Source organism: Molossus molossus, unplaced genomic scaffold (assembly GCF_014108415.1).
Source record: "Molossus molossus isolate mMolMol1 unplaced genomic scaffold, mMolMol1.p scaffold_m16_p_19, whole genome shotgun sequence".
Classification (NCBI taxonomy): domain Eukaryota; kingdom Metazoa; phylum Chordata; class Mammalia; order Chiroptera; family Molossidae; genus Molossus; species Molossus molossus.
Genome location: NW_023425354.1, coordinates 4808465 through 4824678, shown reverse-complemented (window position 1 = coordinate 4824678; position 16214 = coordinate 4808465). Strand labels below are relative to the sequence as shown.

General features: G+C 57.5%; 3 protein-coding genes across 6 annotated transcripts in view; 2 read left to right on the top strand and 1 right to left on the bottom strand.

Annotated features, from left to right (window-relative positions):
* RECQL5 (RecQ like helicase 5) overlaps positions 1 to 16214 on the bottom strand; it is a 32161-nt gene that overhangs the window by 6095 nt on the left and 9852 nt on the right. The gene's annotated exons all lie outside the window — the stretch shown is intronic.
* On the top strand, positions 364 to 7274 carry SMIM5 (small integral membrane protein 5). Its single transcript, XM_036267845.1, has 3 exons — positions 364 to 475; positions 6088 to 6248; positions 6695 to 7274. Exons 2-3 carry the CDS (start codon positions 6122 to 6124, stop codon positions 6802 to 6804), a joined length of 237 nt encoding a protein of 78 aa, XP_036123738.1. The 5' UTR covers positions 364 to 475; positions 6088 to 6121; the 3' UTR covers positions 6805 to 7274.
* Positions 365 to 13978, top strand: SMIM6 (small integral membrane protein 6). Its single transcript, XM_036267847.1, has 3 exons — positions 365 to 475; positions 13025 to 13145; positions 13667 to 13978. The coding sequence occupies exon 3, from the start codon at positions 13673 to 13675 to the stop codon at positions 13853 to 13855; it is 183 nt and encodes a 60-aa protein (XP_036123740.1). The 5' UTR covers positions 365 to 475; positions 13025 to 13145; positions 13667 to 13672; the 3' UTR covers positions 13856 to 13978.

Below are 16214 nucleotides of genomic sequence, written 5' to 3'. Positions count from 1 at the left end.
CAGAGAGCCAACCTCCTCTTTCATCAACTCCCAGCCCAGGCCCAGCCCACGTGGCTTAGCACACACCCACCAGGAGGAGAGGAAGAGGAGGAACCAGCAGAGAGGGAGCTGGGCCCATGTGTGCCGACCACCTGGGCAGGGCAAGTTCCCGGCAGGACTCTGCCTGTGCCCAGGCAGCAGTGGCGCTGGCTCTCCCCCTTCGGTGGCCGCCCCTGTAATTTGACACTTGGATCTCCTGGACAACCAACAACAAAAAAGCTGGAGCCCAGATAGCAGCTGGCTGTCAGCATGGAGCAGCGCTCGCTGGCAGGAGAGGCGTCCAGGGAGTAGCACTGGGTCACGAAAGAGGAGTCTGAGAAGGAAGGGAGAGGTGGCGGCAGGCCGAGGACAGGCCGGAAGAGGAGAGGCCGGCTGAGGCTGCCCGGCTCCCCAGCACCTGTGCTCGCACCCCAGGCTCCAACACCTGAGCTCCCAGGTGAGTGGCCACAGATGAGGGGGGATGAAGGGAACAGAGCAGCAAGGGTCCCTTGCCCCAAGGGTGGAGGGCCACATTTTACCATGGGGGACACACTTGGTCACAGTCTCTGTACGCCTCCCATTCAAACTAGGCTCTCGCTGCTTCTGCTGGGACCCAGCACGGGGGGACACAGGCCGAGACTGCAGCCTCTTCGCGGGTGGGTTCCTCCCAGCTTGCTGAGCAGGCCCAGGGTGCTTGCTTACTCTGCAAGTTAGTTTAAGCTTTTTCCATTCAGGGGGCTTAAACAAGGGATTTGGCTGCCCTGGCATGGGAGAGAAACATGGCTTGCCCACTGAGCCTCCTCCCTTCTCCCAGGATCAAGGCACGGCCCTCCCTGGCCTGCTCTCCCCAGTCCAGGAGGCTCCGTGCAAGCTCTGCCCAGGCATTTCTCCCCCGGGGTGGGGCAGTCCCATGGCAGCTCTGCCGGTCTGTGTCCCAGACAAGAGGCAGCACCCACTCCCTGCCAGGTGCGCCAGCTCAGGGCTCTGCTCAGGTGCTCCTCCCTGGGCCCCTTTAGATCCCCATGAGCCCTAAATCTCCCAGAAATGAGAGAGACTCTAAACCCAGGGTCAAGTGGGGAGCCGGTGAGGAGGTGGAACTGAGGCTGGGGGAGGGTCCGCCCTGGTATCTGGCCCTCTGTTGTCCCACTGTAAGGCTGACCCCAAGACAGCTCTCTAACCAGCAGGGAGAGTGGCCCTCGGCAGGGCCCCTGAGCCAGGCTGGCTGACTCCTCCGCCTCCCTGTCCTCACACCAGGGTTAAAGTCTCTCTCCCCACCCCCCAGACGCCTTCCCCAAAGCAAACAAGCTGGTATCTACTTAGAAAAACAACGATCTAGGGAAAAGTGGAAACCAAGGATCAGCCCGTTCTGGATCTGCAGAGGCTGAGGGATTTGGCCTGGGCTGCTGGCTGGGGAGACAGGTCCTACAGTGATGGCGGCACATGGTGGAGAGTAGGGACAGACGCTGGGCTGTTAGAGGCAACGCGCAAGGTGGGGGAGGGAGGGGTGCAGCAATGAGCCCTGGCTACCCCTGCTGGCTCTTATCCCCAAGATGCCCCAGGCAGGCAGGCAGTGATGGGAGCCCAGCACCCACAGGACACAAGTGGACAGGGGGCCCAAACACAGTCATTGAGCTGGCACAGAGGGTGATGCCCAACTTCTGGGGCTTTGGGCACCATTAGCAGCAGCAGGAAGTACCTCCTCCTGTCCTGAATGGCTACAGAGTTGGAAAAGCGGGGACTGTGGAGGGTTCAAGGGTCAACTTCCCACTGCAAGTTGAAGCCCAGGCAAAAAAAGTTTTCGGGGGGAGGCACAACACACAGTGGGCATCTGTCTTGCTAGCCTGGCCTGTGGACCCCACAAATCTCCCACATACATATTGGGTAATTATTCATTCTAGATGTTTCTCAAATAAGACAAGGCCCTGGGGGGAAGGTGGCTGAAAACCACCCTGACAAATAACAGGGGCAGAGAGAGAAGCCCTGAGGCCCTGAGCCATCCCACTGTAGTTATCAGTCACAAACACAGCCCTGCCTCCCCGGGAGCTGCAGTATCAGCTCTGCAAGGAGGAAACAGGGAGCTTCAGTCTGAGTGGCAGGTGTCTGGCCTGCAGGGTGCCTGGCTGCTCTGGTCCAGATGACACACACAGGAATGTGTCCCCGTCTGTCTGGCTCTGCCAGCCTTCCTCTTTGCCCTGCTCATCTCCCCTCCGCTGGCTGCCACTCCAGCCGGGGGCACCCTGGGAAGGCTCCAAGGAGGGCCGTGCAGGCAGCGGGGTGCTCTCCCTTCCTGCTTCCTGCGGCCAGGCGGTGGGGAAGCCACCACTTGCTCTGGCTCTTTCCAACTGGCGCGCTACCCAGCACGGGGTGGGAGGGACTCTGGTTTCCCTGGTCTGTAGGCAGAAGGTACAGTTTTGGGAAGAGTTTGGTGGACAAGAGACAGAAAGACCAGAAAAATGGAGAATTCTCAATAGCCCCACTAGACTTCTCTGCTTCCCTCCCTGCAACCTGGGAAGGGACTGGGGAGGACAGGCAGCCAGCCCCAGAGCACCCACTTTCCCCAGGCAACAGCTGGAAACACTTAGGGCTCCCTACAGAGCAACAGCTGGGGCACAAGCCATGAGGTCACCTGATGGCTGCTGGCTATATTGGGCACCAGGCGCCAGGCACCCCCTGGGCCTTGCTTTAAATAGCCCACTGAGAAGACCGCCTGGGACCTGCTGGAATGTGCCTTCTCCCTCTTAGGAAAAAGGGGCCCTCCAACTCCCCTGTGGTCCCCACTGAGGCGCCTTCTGCTCAAGCCCAAGCTGGAAATGAGAAACTGGAAGCCAAGGGGCTCCTCTTCAGTCTTTGGGGCAGAGGAGCTGTGACCAGCAGCCCCACTTGTGGTCCCAGTGCAGATGGGATACAGGGAGCAGCCCTGGACTGGGCGAGGCTGGCCAGCTCGGGTCTCCAGAGGCCCTGAGTGCAAAGCCATGATGCCATCCACGCCCATGGCCTGCTGCTGCTGTGGACTAACAGTCTTCGGCGGGGGTGGGGGGAGGTGGGCGAGGGCCCCCTGGGCAGGAGTCTGACGTCATCAGTCCCTGGAGGGTGACTGACTTTAGAGCTGAAGCTTCTGATCAACAAACCCCGCCTTTCCTGCACAGCCCAACCTGGGCGGCCCTCCTCCTCCCTGCCACGCCCTCTGCCAGCCCTCAGGGTCTCTGGGCAGGGAGCACAGTGCAAAGCCCCCCCTGCCCTCCCTCTGGCCCTTTAAGAAGCATCTCTGATGGTTCCATTAGGTGATGCAGGCGCCAGGCACTCAGGCTGAAAAGGCAGACCAAGTGTAGAGGCGTGCAGGGAGGGAGAGAGGCAGCCCTGCTCCTCAGCTGCACTCTCTCCCCAGGAATGGGGCCAGCCCTGGAGCCAGGGGAGCAGGGAAGCCCACAGGCCTCAGAACTAGGGAGTGGGAGGAAGTCTGTCTGGTGTGGCCATAAGAGAGAGGTCCTGTGCTTTGGACTGAATCTGTGGACCTGAAACAGAAAGACACACAAGATCCGTCCCTTTGGTGGCTCTCACAGGCAGGTGTGGCCTCGGCCTGGTGAGGGATGTGCCCGATAAAAACCATCCCAGGCTCACGAGAGTGGGCTAGGGCTGCTCACGCGGAGCCCGCCAGCTTCCCAAGGTCTCTGGGGCCCAGGCCACTGAGCTGAGCCCCCCGCATGGGCAGCTGTTCCTGGGCTAACTTATCTTCCTGGTCAAAGAGTAGGCTGCTCAAGACACGGCTACCGAGAGGCAGCCTACCGAGAGGCAGCGTGGGATAGTGTGGGGATGGCTGGCCGACCCGTCCTGCTGTGTGACCTTGGAGAAGTCGATTCCTCTCCCAGGTCTCAGTTTCCCCATTTGTAAAAGAAAGGAAGCAGAGTGATGTGCTGTGGCATTCTGAGTCTACGCCTAGTCCCAGTCTTCTCTGCGACACATGCTGGCCCTGGAGCGGGTGTGAGAAAACAGGGGCCCTGAGTCCAGCAGCCCCCCATTTTGTTGTTGTTAATCCTCACCTGATGATATGTTTTCCACTGATTTTTTAGAGCGAGTGAAAGGGAGAGGGAGGGGAAGGGGGAGAGAGAGAGAGAGAGAGAGACATCGATGTGAGAGAGACATAATCGGTTGCCTCCCACATGTGCCCCGACTGGGGCCAGGGATTAAACCTGCAACCCAGGTACATGCCCTTAACCGGGAATTGAACCCACAACCCTTCAGTGAGCCAGCTGACGCTCTAACCATTGAGCAACACCAGCCAGGACCAGAAGCCTTCCACTTTGACAGGAAACCAGCTAATCTGCCACGAACCCGTCACTGCCTGCTACTCCCAGCATCACTTAGAACAGCTCCCCACCTCCGGCTCGCCCCCTTCCTTCACCTCACATTCCGCAAACATTCTGGAATGAAGGTCACAATGAAACTCCCCCATGGTGTCTGAGGAGGGCCCCTGACAGTGCACAGGGAGGCGTAGCTCCCCTGAAGACCACCTCCACTCTCCTGCACCGGCCAGCCCCCACCAGGGGGAAGCCCACGTGCTGGCACCTCATCTTCACGTGCCACAAGCCAGGGGGCCAGGAGACTGCTGGCTGAAGCGGGAGGGAGGCAGCCTCAGATCCCGGGGTGCACCGGATGCTCCGGGGCAGGCGGCTGGCACAGCGACGAGAGACTGACTTTGAGGAGATGCAGGAGGCCCGCCCGCTGCCCTCCAGATCCTGGAGGACTGAGGCAAAGTGGCAGCAGAGTGTCCTAAGGGACCACAGGTGGGGCTGACGGGGTCATCTGAGGTCCCATCTTCCGCCGATCCGAGCTGCCCCAAGAAGGAAGGGGTGGCTGTGGTAGCGGGTGGGGCTCCCACCTCACCCAGAGGGGCTCAGAGGCTGCGCAGCACAGGGAGGGCGGGAGCCAGGCGCAGGGCAGAGGGTGGTTCTGAGCAGCTGGGCCGTGGCACTGCTGGGAGTGACCACGGCCACCTCGGGAGAGCCCGCCTGGCTGACACCAGGGGCGAGGCGGCAGTAACTGGAGCCTCAGGTCTGGCACAAGCCCTGGCCACCTGTTACCCCCCTTGGAGAGCAAGTTCGGGCTGGGTTGGCACAAGGCTGTCCCTGGTCCCTGCCTGAGGAGGCGCTGGCTCCCTGTGCCATAAGGAGAAGCAGGGGAAGAATCTCCGCGACACGACACGCCCAACGCTGACTGCCCTGCCCTCGCTTCGGCCCGGGCTTCCCAGGCCCGGAAAGGCTCTGGGTCATGGGGCCGGGCGGGCTGAGTTGCCACATACCTGGGGCACATGTGTGAGCAGAGGGGACCCTCCTGGTCAGCCCAGAGGAGCAGGTCCCAGCCACCAGGAGGGAAGGGCTGGCTAGACTCGCCCTGGGATGCAGGATCCCATTCTGAGGATGACCCTTTGGGAAAAACCGAGGGGACAGTGCCCTCTTCCTCCTCATCCTCCTCACAGAACTCCATATGAGTAAAGAAACTGAGTGGATGGGACAGGTGACGGGCTCAGACCACCTCCCCCAGTCAGTTCTCACCTGCACCTGACCCCGAGCACAGCCACCCCAGAGCCTGCTCTTGGGAGACCCCGATCTTCTGTCCCCACACATGATAAAAGGCAAGAGCGCCAGGCTGGGGTCCTGAAGCCTGCTCTCCCTGCTGGGGAACCCAGAGGAGGTGCCCCAAGTCCTGAATGACTCAGGGGAGCTGTGTCAATCCAAGGCCCCCTGCAAAACCCAGGACTGGTGTCTGACACACAGGAATGTAAGCGTGAAGTCACCCCACTCACAGAAACAGTGGCCAACTCTGGCAGGCTGGCAGACCCCCCCTGTGTCCGGCTCTACCGAGCAGCTCCCCAGCAGGCTTCCCTCACCCTGGGCAGTGCCAGCTGGGGGCCTGGGGCCACCACTGAACAGAGGAGCCCCATGGGCTCCCTTCCTCCTCCTGAGACACCAGGTTGTGATGCGGGAGACCTGACAAACTTGTTCTGCGGGAGCAGGTGAGAGAGGGTGTTCTTTGGAGCCAGCCCCGTGGGGACACAGGTGCTCTGTGTTCCAGCCCTGCAGGAAGCCCGGCAGGAGCCTGGCTCAGCATGGCGGCCTCCGACTTCGCGCAGGAGATGCGCCTGGTGGGCGAGAGGCTGCTGCTCAAGCTGCAGAGGCTGCCGCAGGCCGAGCCGGTGGAGATTGTGGCCTTCTCAGTCATCATCCTGTTCACAGGTCAGCTGGGGCGCGCGTCTCCCTCGGCTCTTCCTGGCACCCAGGAGATGAGACCGGGGGCTGATGGGGTATCCCGGGCAGAGAAGGAAAAGCAGGTGACCCTTGGGGGAAACAAGGATTTCCCGTCCTGTGACATGCTGCTCCAGTGATGGGCTGGGTGGTGCTGGAACTGGAGGCACCCCAGCATCCCAACCCAGCGACGCAGGGCCCAGAGCTCTGGGAGGCGGAGGAGGTACCACGGGCAGGAGATCAGGGCTCTGGTGGCCAGCATGGGGCTGGTCAACACCTCCCGTCAGATCCTCGGGTACTTCTTTCTGACCAGTGAGCCAGGCCTTCGGGCAAAGGCCCTCCACACCTCCAATAGGGCTTCTTCGGAAGGAGATGGGCGTTCTTTCTCTTCCCACCTCGTAGCTTCTGTGCCCTCTGCCTCCCCCCCACTCCTCCAGCCACGGTGCTGCTGCTGCTGCTGGTAGCCTGTAGCTGCTGCTGCACTCGCTGCTGCTGCCCGGAGCCGAGAGGCAGGAAGGTCCAGGTGCGGCCCATGACCCCGCCGTGAGGGATGGAGAGCTGACCACGACGCTGGAAAGGACACTGCAGAGCCATGGCCCAAGTGTGGGCCTGGTCCTGCAGCCCTGACACTTCCAGACCAAGATCCCCTGTCAGCTCTGGTCCTGCCAGGACTTGGACATGACATGTGGAGGCTTATCAAGGGCACAAGAGCTGCACGGTCACAGGAGCGCTACCTGCCCGTGAGCACAGTGCTGAGGAGGAGCCCACCATTTCAAGGATGGAGTCAATCACCGGTCTTGGCCTACCTGCACTTTTTAACAAAACACGGAAGCGGGGTCCCCAAACCTCGATGGAGAACAACCTGCACCTGTGGGGAGCTGGCCTTGGGGTTCTGCTGACCCACGCCAAAGAGGAGCAGCCCACTCACAGGGATTTTGTGCAATAGCTACTGGACCCCACGCTCCCCACCAGAGAGGGGGCATGTCAATATTCTAGTACAGTTTTTGCCTGTTTCTTTCCCAGTAAAAGCTTTTTTGTTATGTGTCTCTGTGGTGCCAGACTTGTTGGGCTGGGTTCTGTGCACCAGCAGGGCCACGTGCCAGGGGCGTGACCAGCGCTGCCCCTTGCCCGTGAAAGCTGAAAAACACACCAGCAGGAATGCCACGGAACCAGTGGAGGGTGCAGTGACGTTCCTGCCAAGCACTAGCTGCCGACAACTCTGGCTGCGACGCCCACTCTGCAGTGATGGATGCGTGTGTGCCCCAGGCAGGTGCTGGCCCAGAATCGCCACTTAACCATTTCCACCGCCTTGACCTCAGCCTGCACCCCTCGCTCTGGCAGGCTCAGGCCGCTGGGTCTTCCCAGATGTCTGGAGTGAGAGAGGAGAGGTCAGGCCCCCAGCACTGTCCATAACCTGCACCCAGACGCCTTCACCTTTTCCCCATTCGTGTGCCAGACTTTCTGGGTTCAAATCCTTGCCCCCACCACTTGCTAGATGTGGGGACAGGTTAGTGATGCGACCTTCCCGAGCCACGCTTTCTCCCTGTGAAACGGGGCTCATCCTGACAACTGCCTCCTGGGGTAAGCTTGTGAGGATAAACCAAGGTGACCTATGTCGAGTACTTGGCACAGTGTGGGGCACGTACCGAGAACTCTGCATATATGCTTCGCTCTGAACATGGGACTGACCCAGAGCAATGTGGACCCATTTCCAGGGCTGGTCCTGCTGAAACGCAACACTGCTCTGCTTCCCACTTCAGTCTGCTTTCTCTTCCAGGGAACTTCCTAGGTAGGGGCACAAACCCAGTAGCGGAGGCAGAGGCTCCCAGGGGACCTCTCTCTCCTTCCCCATTGGGCCTCAGAGCCATAAAGAGGTCCATATTTTTTACATGCCTCTGTCATCTTGGCCTGGGCAGCCCATGCTCTGGCGGCCTGGGGGCAGAATCCTGTCTACCCAGAAATGGGAGGGGGAGGGGATGCCAGCTCCTGCCACCACCCGCTCCAGCTGGCATCAAGCAGGAGCAGCTCTCTGGCTGGTTTCACTTCCTGGTGAAGGGACCTGTCGGGTTGGTTTCAGTTGAAGGCCCAGAGAGGAAGTGCTTCCATACAAAACAAAAGAAACTCAAGAATCTGCCTGTACCCACCACCAAAGAATGGTATTCAGAATAATGATGATAATGATGATGGTGATGATATAAAGTAGCTAAAATCCACTGAGGGCTTATATATACTCAGGCATTATCTTAAGATTTTTTTTTTTTTTTAATCCTCAGCCGAGGACATTTTTGCATTTATCTTCAGATAGAGTGGGAGGGAGAGAGGGAGGAAGAGAGAGACAGAAACATTGATGTGAGAGAGACACATCAACTAGTTGCCACACACATGACCCCAACCAGGGCTGGGGACAAACTGCAACTGAGGTATGTGCCCTTAGCAGGACCTGAACCCGGGACTCTCTGGTCTACAGGCCGAAGCTCCAACTGCTAAGCCAAACCGGCCAGGGCTATCTTAGGAATTTTGATGCAGACAAATTCATTTAACCATCACAATGTCAATGCTGTCGAGAACATTAGTATCCCCATGTTAAAGATGAGGAAATTGAGTCTTCGCGCCACTGGACAACCTGTCTAAGTTCAGCCGGCTGAGAAGTGGGTCCAGCCTCCGGACCCAGCCCCGCGGGCTGCAGAGCCCCCGCCCGCCACAGCCAGGCCCCGGCCTCCCAGGTGCAGTTCGGGTAAGACTCTGATTCCATTACCCTCCACCAGCCAACACTTACACCCTGAACTGCTTCAAAATAACCTCTCTGAGCTGGGGGCTCAGCCAGGTCTCCCTCCCTCCAGGAAGGAACACACAGGAAGGTGGGAGGGATGGGATGGGAAGCCCTGCCCTTTTCAGTCCCTGTGCCACCAGCAGGAGGGTTTCCAGGAAGCTCTGAGCTCAAGAGCTGCTCCAAAATCGCAGCAGCCCAATCCCCATGTGACTTTTCCTTAAGCAAGTTTTTTTTTATCCTCACCCGAGGACATTTTTTCGTTTTTTGTTCAGATAGAGTGGGAGGGGGAGAGAGAGAGAGAGAGAGGAAGAAACATCGACGTGAAAGGGACACATCGAGTGGTTGCCACCCACACGACCCAACCAGGGCTGGGGACAAACTGCAACTGCCCTTAGCGGGAACTGAACCCAGGTCTCTGGACTGCAGGCCGACGCTCCAACTGCTGAGCCAAACCGACCAGGGCCTTAAGCAAGTTTTCATCAGCATCAACAATGTCCCTTCCTCAGGGTGGCTCAGCCTGAATCTCTTTGCTAGAAAAGACTCTAGCTTCCTGGTTTACCTGCCAAGAGGTGGAGGCCACACACACAGCCCTGGGTACTGACAGGCTGGCTCGCTGGGTCATCTGCATTTTTCTCTTCCAGGCCAGACAGTAACTGCGCGTCCAAATAAGACTGTCCTTGCCCTCAGAGGGCTAGCTCTTCCCCGATCCCTGGCAAACTGGCCCACTCTAGGCCCCACCAGCAATTGGGCCAGTCCCGGGCAGGCTTCAATGCCACTCAGCTCAACAGAGCAGGTCTGCTCCGGCGTGACAGCAGCCTGGACACACCAGGCACGGGCAGCTCCCAGCATGGGTCTTCTCTGGGGCAGATGGGAATGCAGAGGAGGCAGAAATACCCCCGTTGTGGGAAAGAATAAACAGAAAGGCACAGCACCATGGGTGGTGGCCATGAAAGGGGTGGCCTTCAGGTTGTCTTGAGCTCAGAGACGTCTGGCTGACTCCAGACCCAACAGCTCTCCATTCCCGCCGCCACATCACCCTGGACCAGGCCACCACCGTCCGCCTCGGTCACCACAGCGGTCACCACAGACTCCACGCTCATCTCACTGGTCTTTCGTGGCTCCCCAACTGTGGCCTCTGCGGTCTCTCGGTTCCTCAAAAGGGCTTCACTCTGCACTTAAGATCTGTGCATGTTACTGTCTGTACAACATGCCTCCTCGGACACCACAGCAAGGCCACCAATGCAAGAACTTCATGAGCAAAACATGGTGGAGAATATATGAGCCGGTTTTCTCCTCAATCTGTTTTCTCAAATATTAACATTTGAAAGCAATCTATGGTAAAATCTTCACAGTGACTGACCTCTTTGCTTGTGGGTAATACCAATTCCAGACCCTACAAAACTGAGAACAAATTAATTCTGTCCTTGAAAACGGTTCTCTCACTTCCCTTGGGACCTGCTGCCTGCCACAGAACCCTGACTCCCGATTCTAACTCTCACAGTCTCCGCACGTCAGCGACAACATCACTCCTTCCAGGGGAGTGCCCTCAGCCCTGGCCAGGCTCCGCCACAGGCCCCAACAACATTCTCTCCCCCGCACCGCCCTTTCTCTTCACGGTGATCACTCCAGCGGAATTTTCTGATCGGGGCCAGCAATGAACTGAACAGGGTGATGAAGGCATGTGGGTGTGTGACACTCTCCACATATCTCGTTTTCTGAAACACCCGCGTGCACGTTCCTGGCCGAGCTTTCCGACTAGGGCCAGGGTCTTTTCTCCAGTGCGGGTCTGCTGACCCGAGTTCCTGTACTGTCTCATTCTGGTTTCTGTAAAGCGGAGCAAGAACTTCAAGACATCTGCCAAGAAATGAGTGTGAGACCCTTCTGAATTTTTACAAAATGTTTACAGTTGCCCTGCCCAGTTTGGCTCAGCGGTTAGGGCACAGGCCCAAGGACCAAAGATTCACGGGTTCAATTCCGGTCAAGGGCACGCACCTCAGTTGCAGTTCATCCCCAGCTCTGGTCGGGGTCGTGTGGGAGGCAGCCAGTCGATGTGTCTCTCTCACATCGATGTTTCTCTCTTTTTTTCTCCCTCTCTCTCTCTCCCCCTCCCACTCTATCTGAAAATAAACAGAAAAATATCCTTGGATGAGGATTAAAAAAAAAATTTTTACAGTTGTCCACATCAAGATAATATTTTGACAGAAATATTACCCAAGTGATTCCAGAGTCATTCCAAAGTGGTCAAAGAGGTCAAAGAGGTCTAAGAGAAATGACAACTCCCCACTCCCTCTGAGGTCCGGCTCACACTCTGGAGCCAAGTTCAACAGCTGGGTTCAAACCCACTGCAGTCACTTCTTAGCGAGACAACCACGCTTGCTCCTCAGTTGTAAAACTGGGGTTTCAGCTATTCCTGTCGCGTCATTTATTTATGCAATGTTAAGTGCAACTGTGTAATTACAATGACGATGGCCACAAACAGGTTTGGGGACAAACAGCTGACTCCTGATAAGCATCCAACGTAACTGATGGGGTGGAAGTACAAGGTGTACTAGAAACCAGCCCACTGGCTGGACGTGCTCGGAGGCCAGGAGCATTAGTCAGGTCAGCTAGGGTCAATTAGCCCATGACTGCTCGTCACCTGTCTCCTCGCACCTGGCTGCACGCTGGACCCACCTGGTGAGCGCTACAAAGCATGGGCCCTGACACGCCCAGAGTGATACAGGTGATACGAGGTGGGGCTGGGGCATGGGCATCTATTTATTTATTTATTTATTTATTTAAAATCCTCACCCGTCCTGGCTGGTTTGGCTCAGCAGTTAGAGCGTCGGCGTGCGGACCAATGAGTCATGGGTTCGATTCTGGTGAAGAGCACGTACCTCGGCTGCAGTTCAGTCCCCTACGGGAGCAGCCAGTCCATGTGTCTCTCTCACATCAGTGTTTCTCTTTCTCTCCCTCCCTCCCACTGTATCTGAAGATAAACAGAAAGATATCCTCAGGTGAGGACATTCCTCCATTTATCCTCAGATACAGTGGGAGGGAGGGAAGGGAGAGAGAGACATCTACATGAGGGAAACACATCTACAGGTTGCCTCCCGTATGACCCGGACCAGGGCCAGGAACTGAAATGCGACCGAGGTATGTGCCCTTGACCAGAATCGATCCCGCGACTCCTTGGTCCTCAGGCCAATGCTCTAACTGCTGAGCCAAACTGGCCAGGGCTGGGGCACAGGCATTTAGAAAAGCTCCTAGATGATTCTACAAGCAGGCTGAGGACCAGCGCACTAGATGCGAGTTCTGGGAGGGCAAGGCTGCCCTGGAGGCCCACACTGGACAGCAGTGCCTGGCCAGGACGAGCACTTGAGTCCTGTCTCCTAAACGAGTGAGGGGTGGCCACCAGGTTTCAGGGGCCAGGGCACTGGCTCCATTCCCACTTCCTAGCTGCCCTGTCACACCAGCGCGTAGGCACCAGCCACAGGAAGCAGCGGAGGCCCTGCCTGAGAGGCAGACAAAGGCCCAGGGAGAAGTCAGGCCCCACAGGCCCCACAGCCTCGGTGCCGACAGGCACTTCCGCCTAGAAAGGAGTTCCAGGAGGTGCCAGCAGGAGGTGCAGTTAATCATTCTCCCCAGCCACGGGAGGGAGCAGCCTGAGTGGCAGCTCAGCCCCAGGGCTTCGAAGGTCCTTTCAGTCAACAAGGTCATCCAGAGGCCGGACGGGCCTCATCTGAGGTAGACAGGCCTGGGGCAAGGCCCTGGCTGCAGTTCTTCCCTACCCACTCCAAGTCTGACTTCTCTTAGTGAGGACACCGCACACCTGCCCTGAGCAGCCCCCTCAATGACATCATCCAAGGACAGAATGCAGCTGAGGGGTAAGTGTGAGAGGCACAAAGGGACCAGGGGTTGCTAGGCAACGGGCCCTGGCCCACCTTTGTTAGCTCTGCTGACAGCAATGAGGTTTGGTAGGGCCACTTGGCACTGAGAACACCTTTCCTCCCAACAGCTGCCTCTTTGAGTCAGTGCAACTCTGGTCACCTCTTCAGCTCAGCCCCAGGGTGTGGGCCCTGAAGGATTACCCTGATCCGCCCTCTCTTAGGACACGGGAGTGTTAACCGCAGAATCAGGTAATGCCTCCTTCCTTCTCTGCCTGGACCCCCTTCAACTGGCCGCAGGCTCGCAGCCCGCTGATAGCTGCGCTTCGAGATCAGTCAGTCCTGTTTTCTGCTGCCTCTGAGGAAGTTTACGGAGGTCTCAGCTCGAGTTAGTCCACTCCTCCACAACTCTGCTGACCTCTCAAAATGCTTCCCAGTGTTTGGCAACTGAGGCAGGAAAAGGAGGATCTGGAGCGAAGCTTTAGCTGAGAGAGGAAGCTCTTCCTCATACCAGGGTTGCTGTGGAAAGGTCTGAGAACCAGGGTGGCCTCCAGGAAGCCCTGAAGGCCCCCTGGTGCCAGGGAAGTTCATCAGTGCTGGCTGGAGGCATCGAACCCAAAGACTCCCCTCAATGCAGTGTCTCCCAGCTGCAGAGGTGGGCCAGCGGTTCTGAGACTGCCAGAGGGCCAAGGTGGGGGCAGGGTGGGTGTGGAGAGCAGCACCCGGGCAGGGCCTTGGCGAGGCGCCTGCACCAGCCTCTGTCCCTCTCCCAGGTTCACATGGACACGCTAACGAAGCAGAGGCGTGTCTGGAAAGAGGAGTTCTGGCAGAACCCCTGGGACCAGGGGGGCCTGGCAGTGGTCAGCATATTCATCGTCATGGTCCTGATGCTCATGATGTTCGCGACTGTGTTTGGGGCACTCCTTCCACTCGAGAAGGTCGACCAGCTTGACGAGTCATGACCTGACTCTCTGGGGGCCTGGGGGGCTACCTGTTATATACTCTCCAAACACCATGGACCTTTTCCTCAAAGCCCTTATACAGCCTAAAATTATACATTTTTATGTGATTCTCTGATAAGTGCCTGTCTTCCTCACTGGGCTAGCCCCATTAAAGCAGGGATGGGTCCCTCAGCATTCGCCGCTGTGTCCCCCACGGCCAGTGGGGCCTGGCAGGGTCAGTATCAGCCAATATTTGTGTGTTGAATGAACACATGAATGACTGGACAGATAAGCAAACAATGGATAGACAGAAGGATCTGGGCTGCGGGCTCCTCCAGTGGATGACAGAGCCCAGTTCAATCTAGGCCCAAACACAGAGCTGCTTCCATCTCAGGCAGGTGGCCGAGGCCTGGAGGCTGGAGGTTGCTTCAAACCGAATTACTGTTCCCTCTGACACCAAAAAGGTCAAGAGCCCTGTCGTGAATCACCAAATGCTCCTGTGGCCGGAGCTCAGAGGGGCCGCTGCACTCAGACAGGACAGGAAACCTGCTGGTGTCCCACCCTGGCCTCGTTCATCTGACCCCAGCGCCTTTCTGTGGGTCCAGAGATGCCCAGGCAGCCCTCACAGGGTTCCACAACCCTGTGCACCCAGACTCTACAATGCTGCCTTTGCAGAAATGCACCCACCTCTGCCAAAGCCGCACACTGGCCTGTCCCTTGCTGCCAGGTGCCCTCGCTTAGTGAATGGCTGCTTCAGCTTCAACCTCACACCCGACTATTCCTAGAAAAGGGGCAACTATCTGGAGGGGAGGGCCTTTTTTAGTGTGCTATAAAACATTTATGCATTAAAGAAATATTCTCTTTTACTCAAGTGCAGTCTCAAATCCAATCATACCCACAGTGTTGATTCCATCCGGGGCCTGGAAGTCCTGGAATCTGAGCCCCTCGCATGTAACATGAGAGCTGAGACTGCGCACAGGGCAGCAGGAGCCCCGCGGATGCCCAGACTGCTCGACACTGAGGCTCTGGCTCCCTGGTATTTCTCCCAGGGGAAATTGGGTAGAGGCTCCTAGGAAGACCTAACCTCTTGAGATATGGCAGAGCTAACCCTCTGGACAGCCCTACAGAGCCTCAGACTCATTCCAGACAAGATCCCAGCCAGGGTTACTTCCAGCAGAGGGGACACTGACAACCAGCAAGGACACTCGGCCCTTTCATTATGGGTGCTTTGCTCATGGAACCTAAGGAGGCCTGAGCACCTCCCTGTACTACTGCCTGAAAAGGGCTCTGGTCACAAGGGCTGTGGGAAGGGTCGTCTGGCACTGCAGCCAACCACCTCTACTCGGCACAAAGGAGTGTCCCCAAAACCTGGTCTTGCCACAGAGGCTGAATGAGAGGTGACTGCTTGGAGAAGGGAAGCGTTTCAGTCCGGGAGTCACCCACACATTGGTGACTAGGAGGGCGGGAATCAAAACACAGGCCCAACAGGAGCCTCTGTGGCTTCCAGAGGAAAGCCCCAAACACCTCCAGACACTGGTCATCAGCTCTGCTTCAAGAATCCAGTCGTGCAAAACCCAAGACGGCACGTGTGTATGAAAATGTGCGCCGACGGTCGGCAGACCTGGATTGGAGGCATCTGTCTACTCTAAGCTTTGTGACCGTGACCTCCCTGGACCTCGGTCTACTCATCTTCAAGTCTGAAGCAGTCACTTCTGTCTCATCCAATGAGATCTGACCGATGAGAACAGAGGAATCACAGAGCTTTTTGGAGCAAAGGGCTACACAAGTACAAAGTGTTCCCAGCTCGCTCAGGTCCTCCTGGGCGTCCCTCACACGGGCATCACAGCTGCTGTGCTCAGAACCCACTCTGCCACAACCTGTCCGGCACTGCAGCTACTAGGCTGCTCACGGCCCCACCACCAGCAGATGCAAATAAAACAGATAAGCGAGTTCCAAGTGGGCACCTGGTGTTACGTGGGAAATGGTGACTTTTCTCCAGGCACATGACACACCCCCGCCAAGAGAAGCTGGGTCACCTGCCTACTCCAGTGAAGCCAGTGGTCCAGCTCAGTGGCATGTGATGACTGCAATGCCCACAGCTCAGAACTGGTCACATGGTCCAGGACCGAGTCACTCATGGGGCCATCCATCCTGGAAGGAAGTCAAGTAGGGTGGATGGATGACTGCCCAGAATATTCAACAAGTCCTCAAATCACCAGAGTTTCTAAGGCCTTCCACAAAAGAGTGAAAGGGTACCGATTTCCACACTGCCAGGCAGAAGACACCCCATGCAATGGCCTTCAGCAGGCTGAGGTCCCCTGGTGGCCCGAGAGTTGCTGCACATCAGCTGGGTAACACATAAATGCTAGAGGAGAAAAAG

What these genes read in the sequence shown, in the direction of transcription:
- SMIM5 (XM_036267845.1), top strand. Translation starts at nt 6,122, where the DNA reads ATGGCGGCCTCCGACTTCGCGCAGGAGATGCGCCTGGTGGGCGAGAGG. An exon ending in AGTCATCATCCTGTTCACAG is followed by an intron (nt 6,249 to 6,694) that starts GTCAGCTGGGGC and finishes CCACTCCTCCAG; the next exon opens with CCACGGTGCTGCTGCTGCTG.
- SMIM6 (XM_036267847.1), top strand. Translation starts at nt 13,673, where the DNA reads ATGGACACGCTAACGAAGCAGAGGCGTGTCTGGAAAGAGGAGTTCTGG.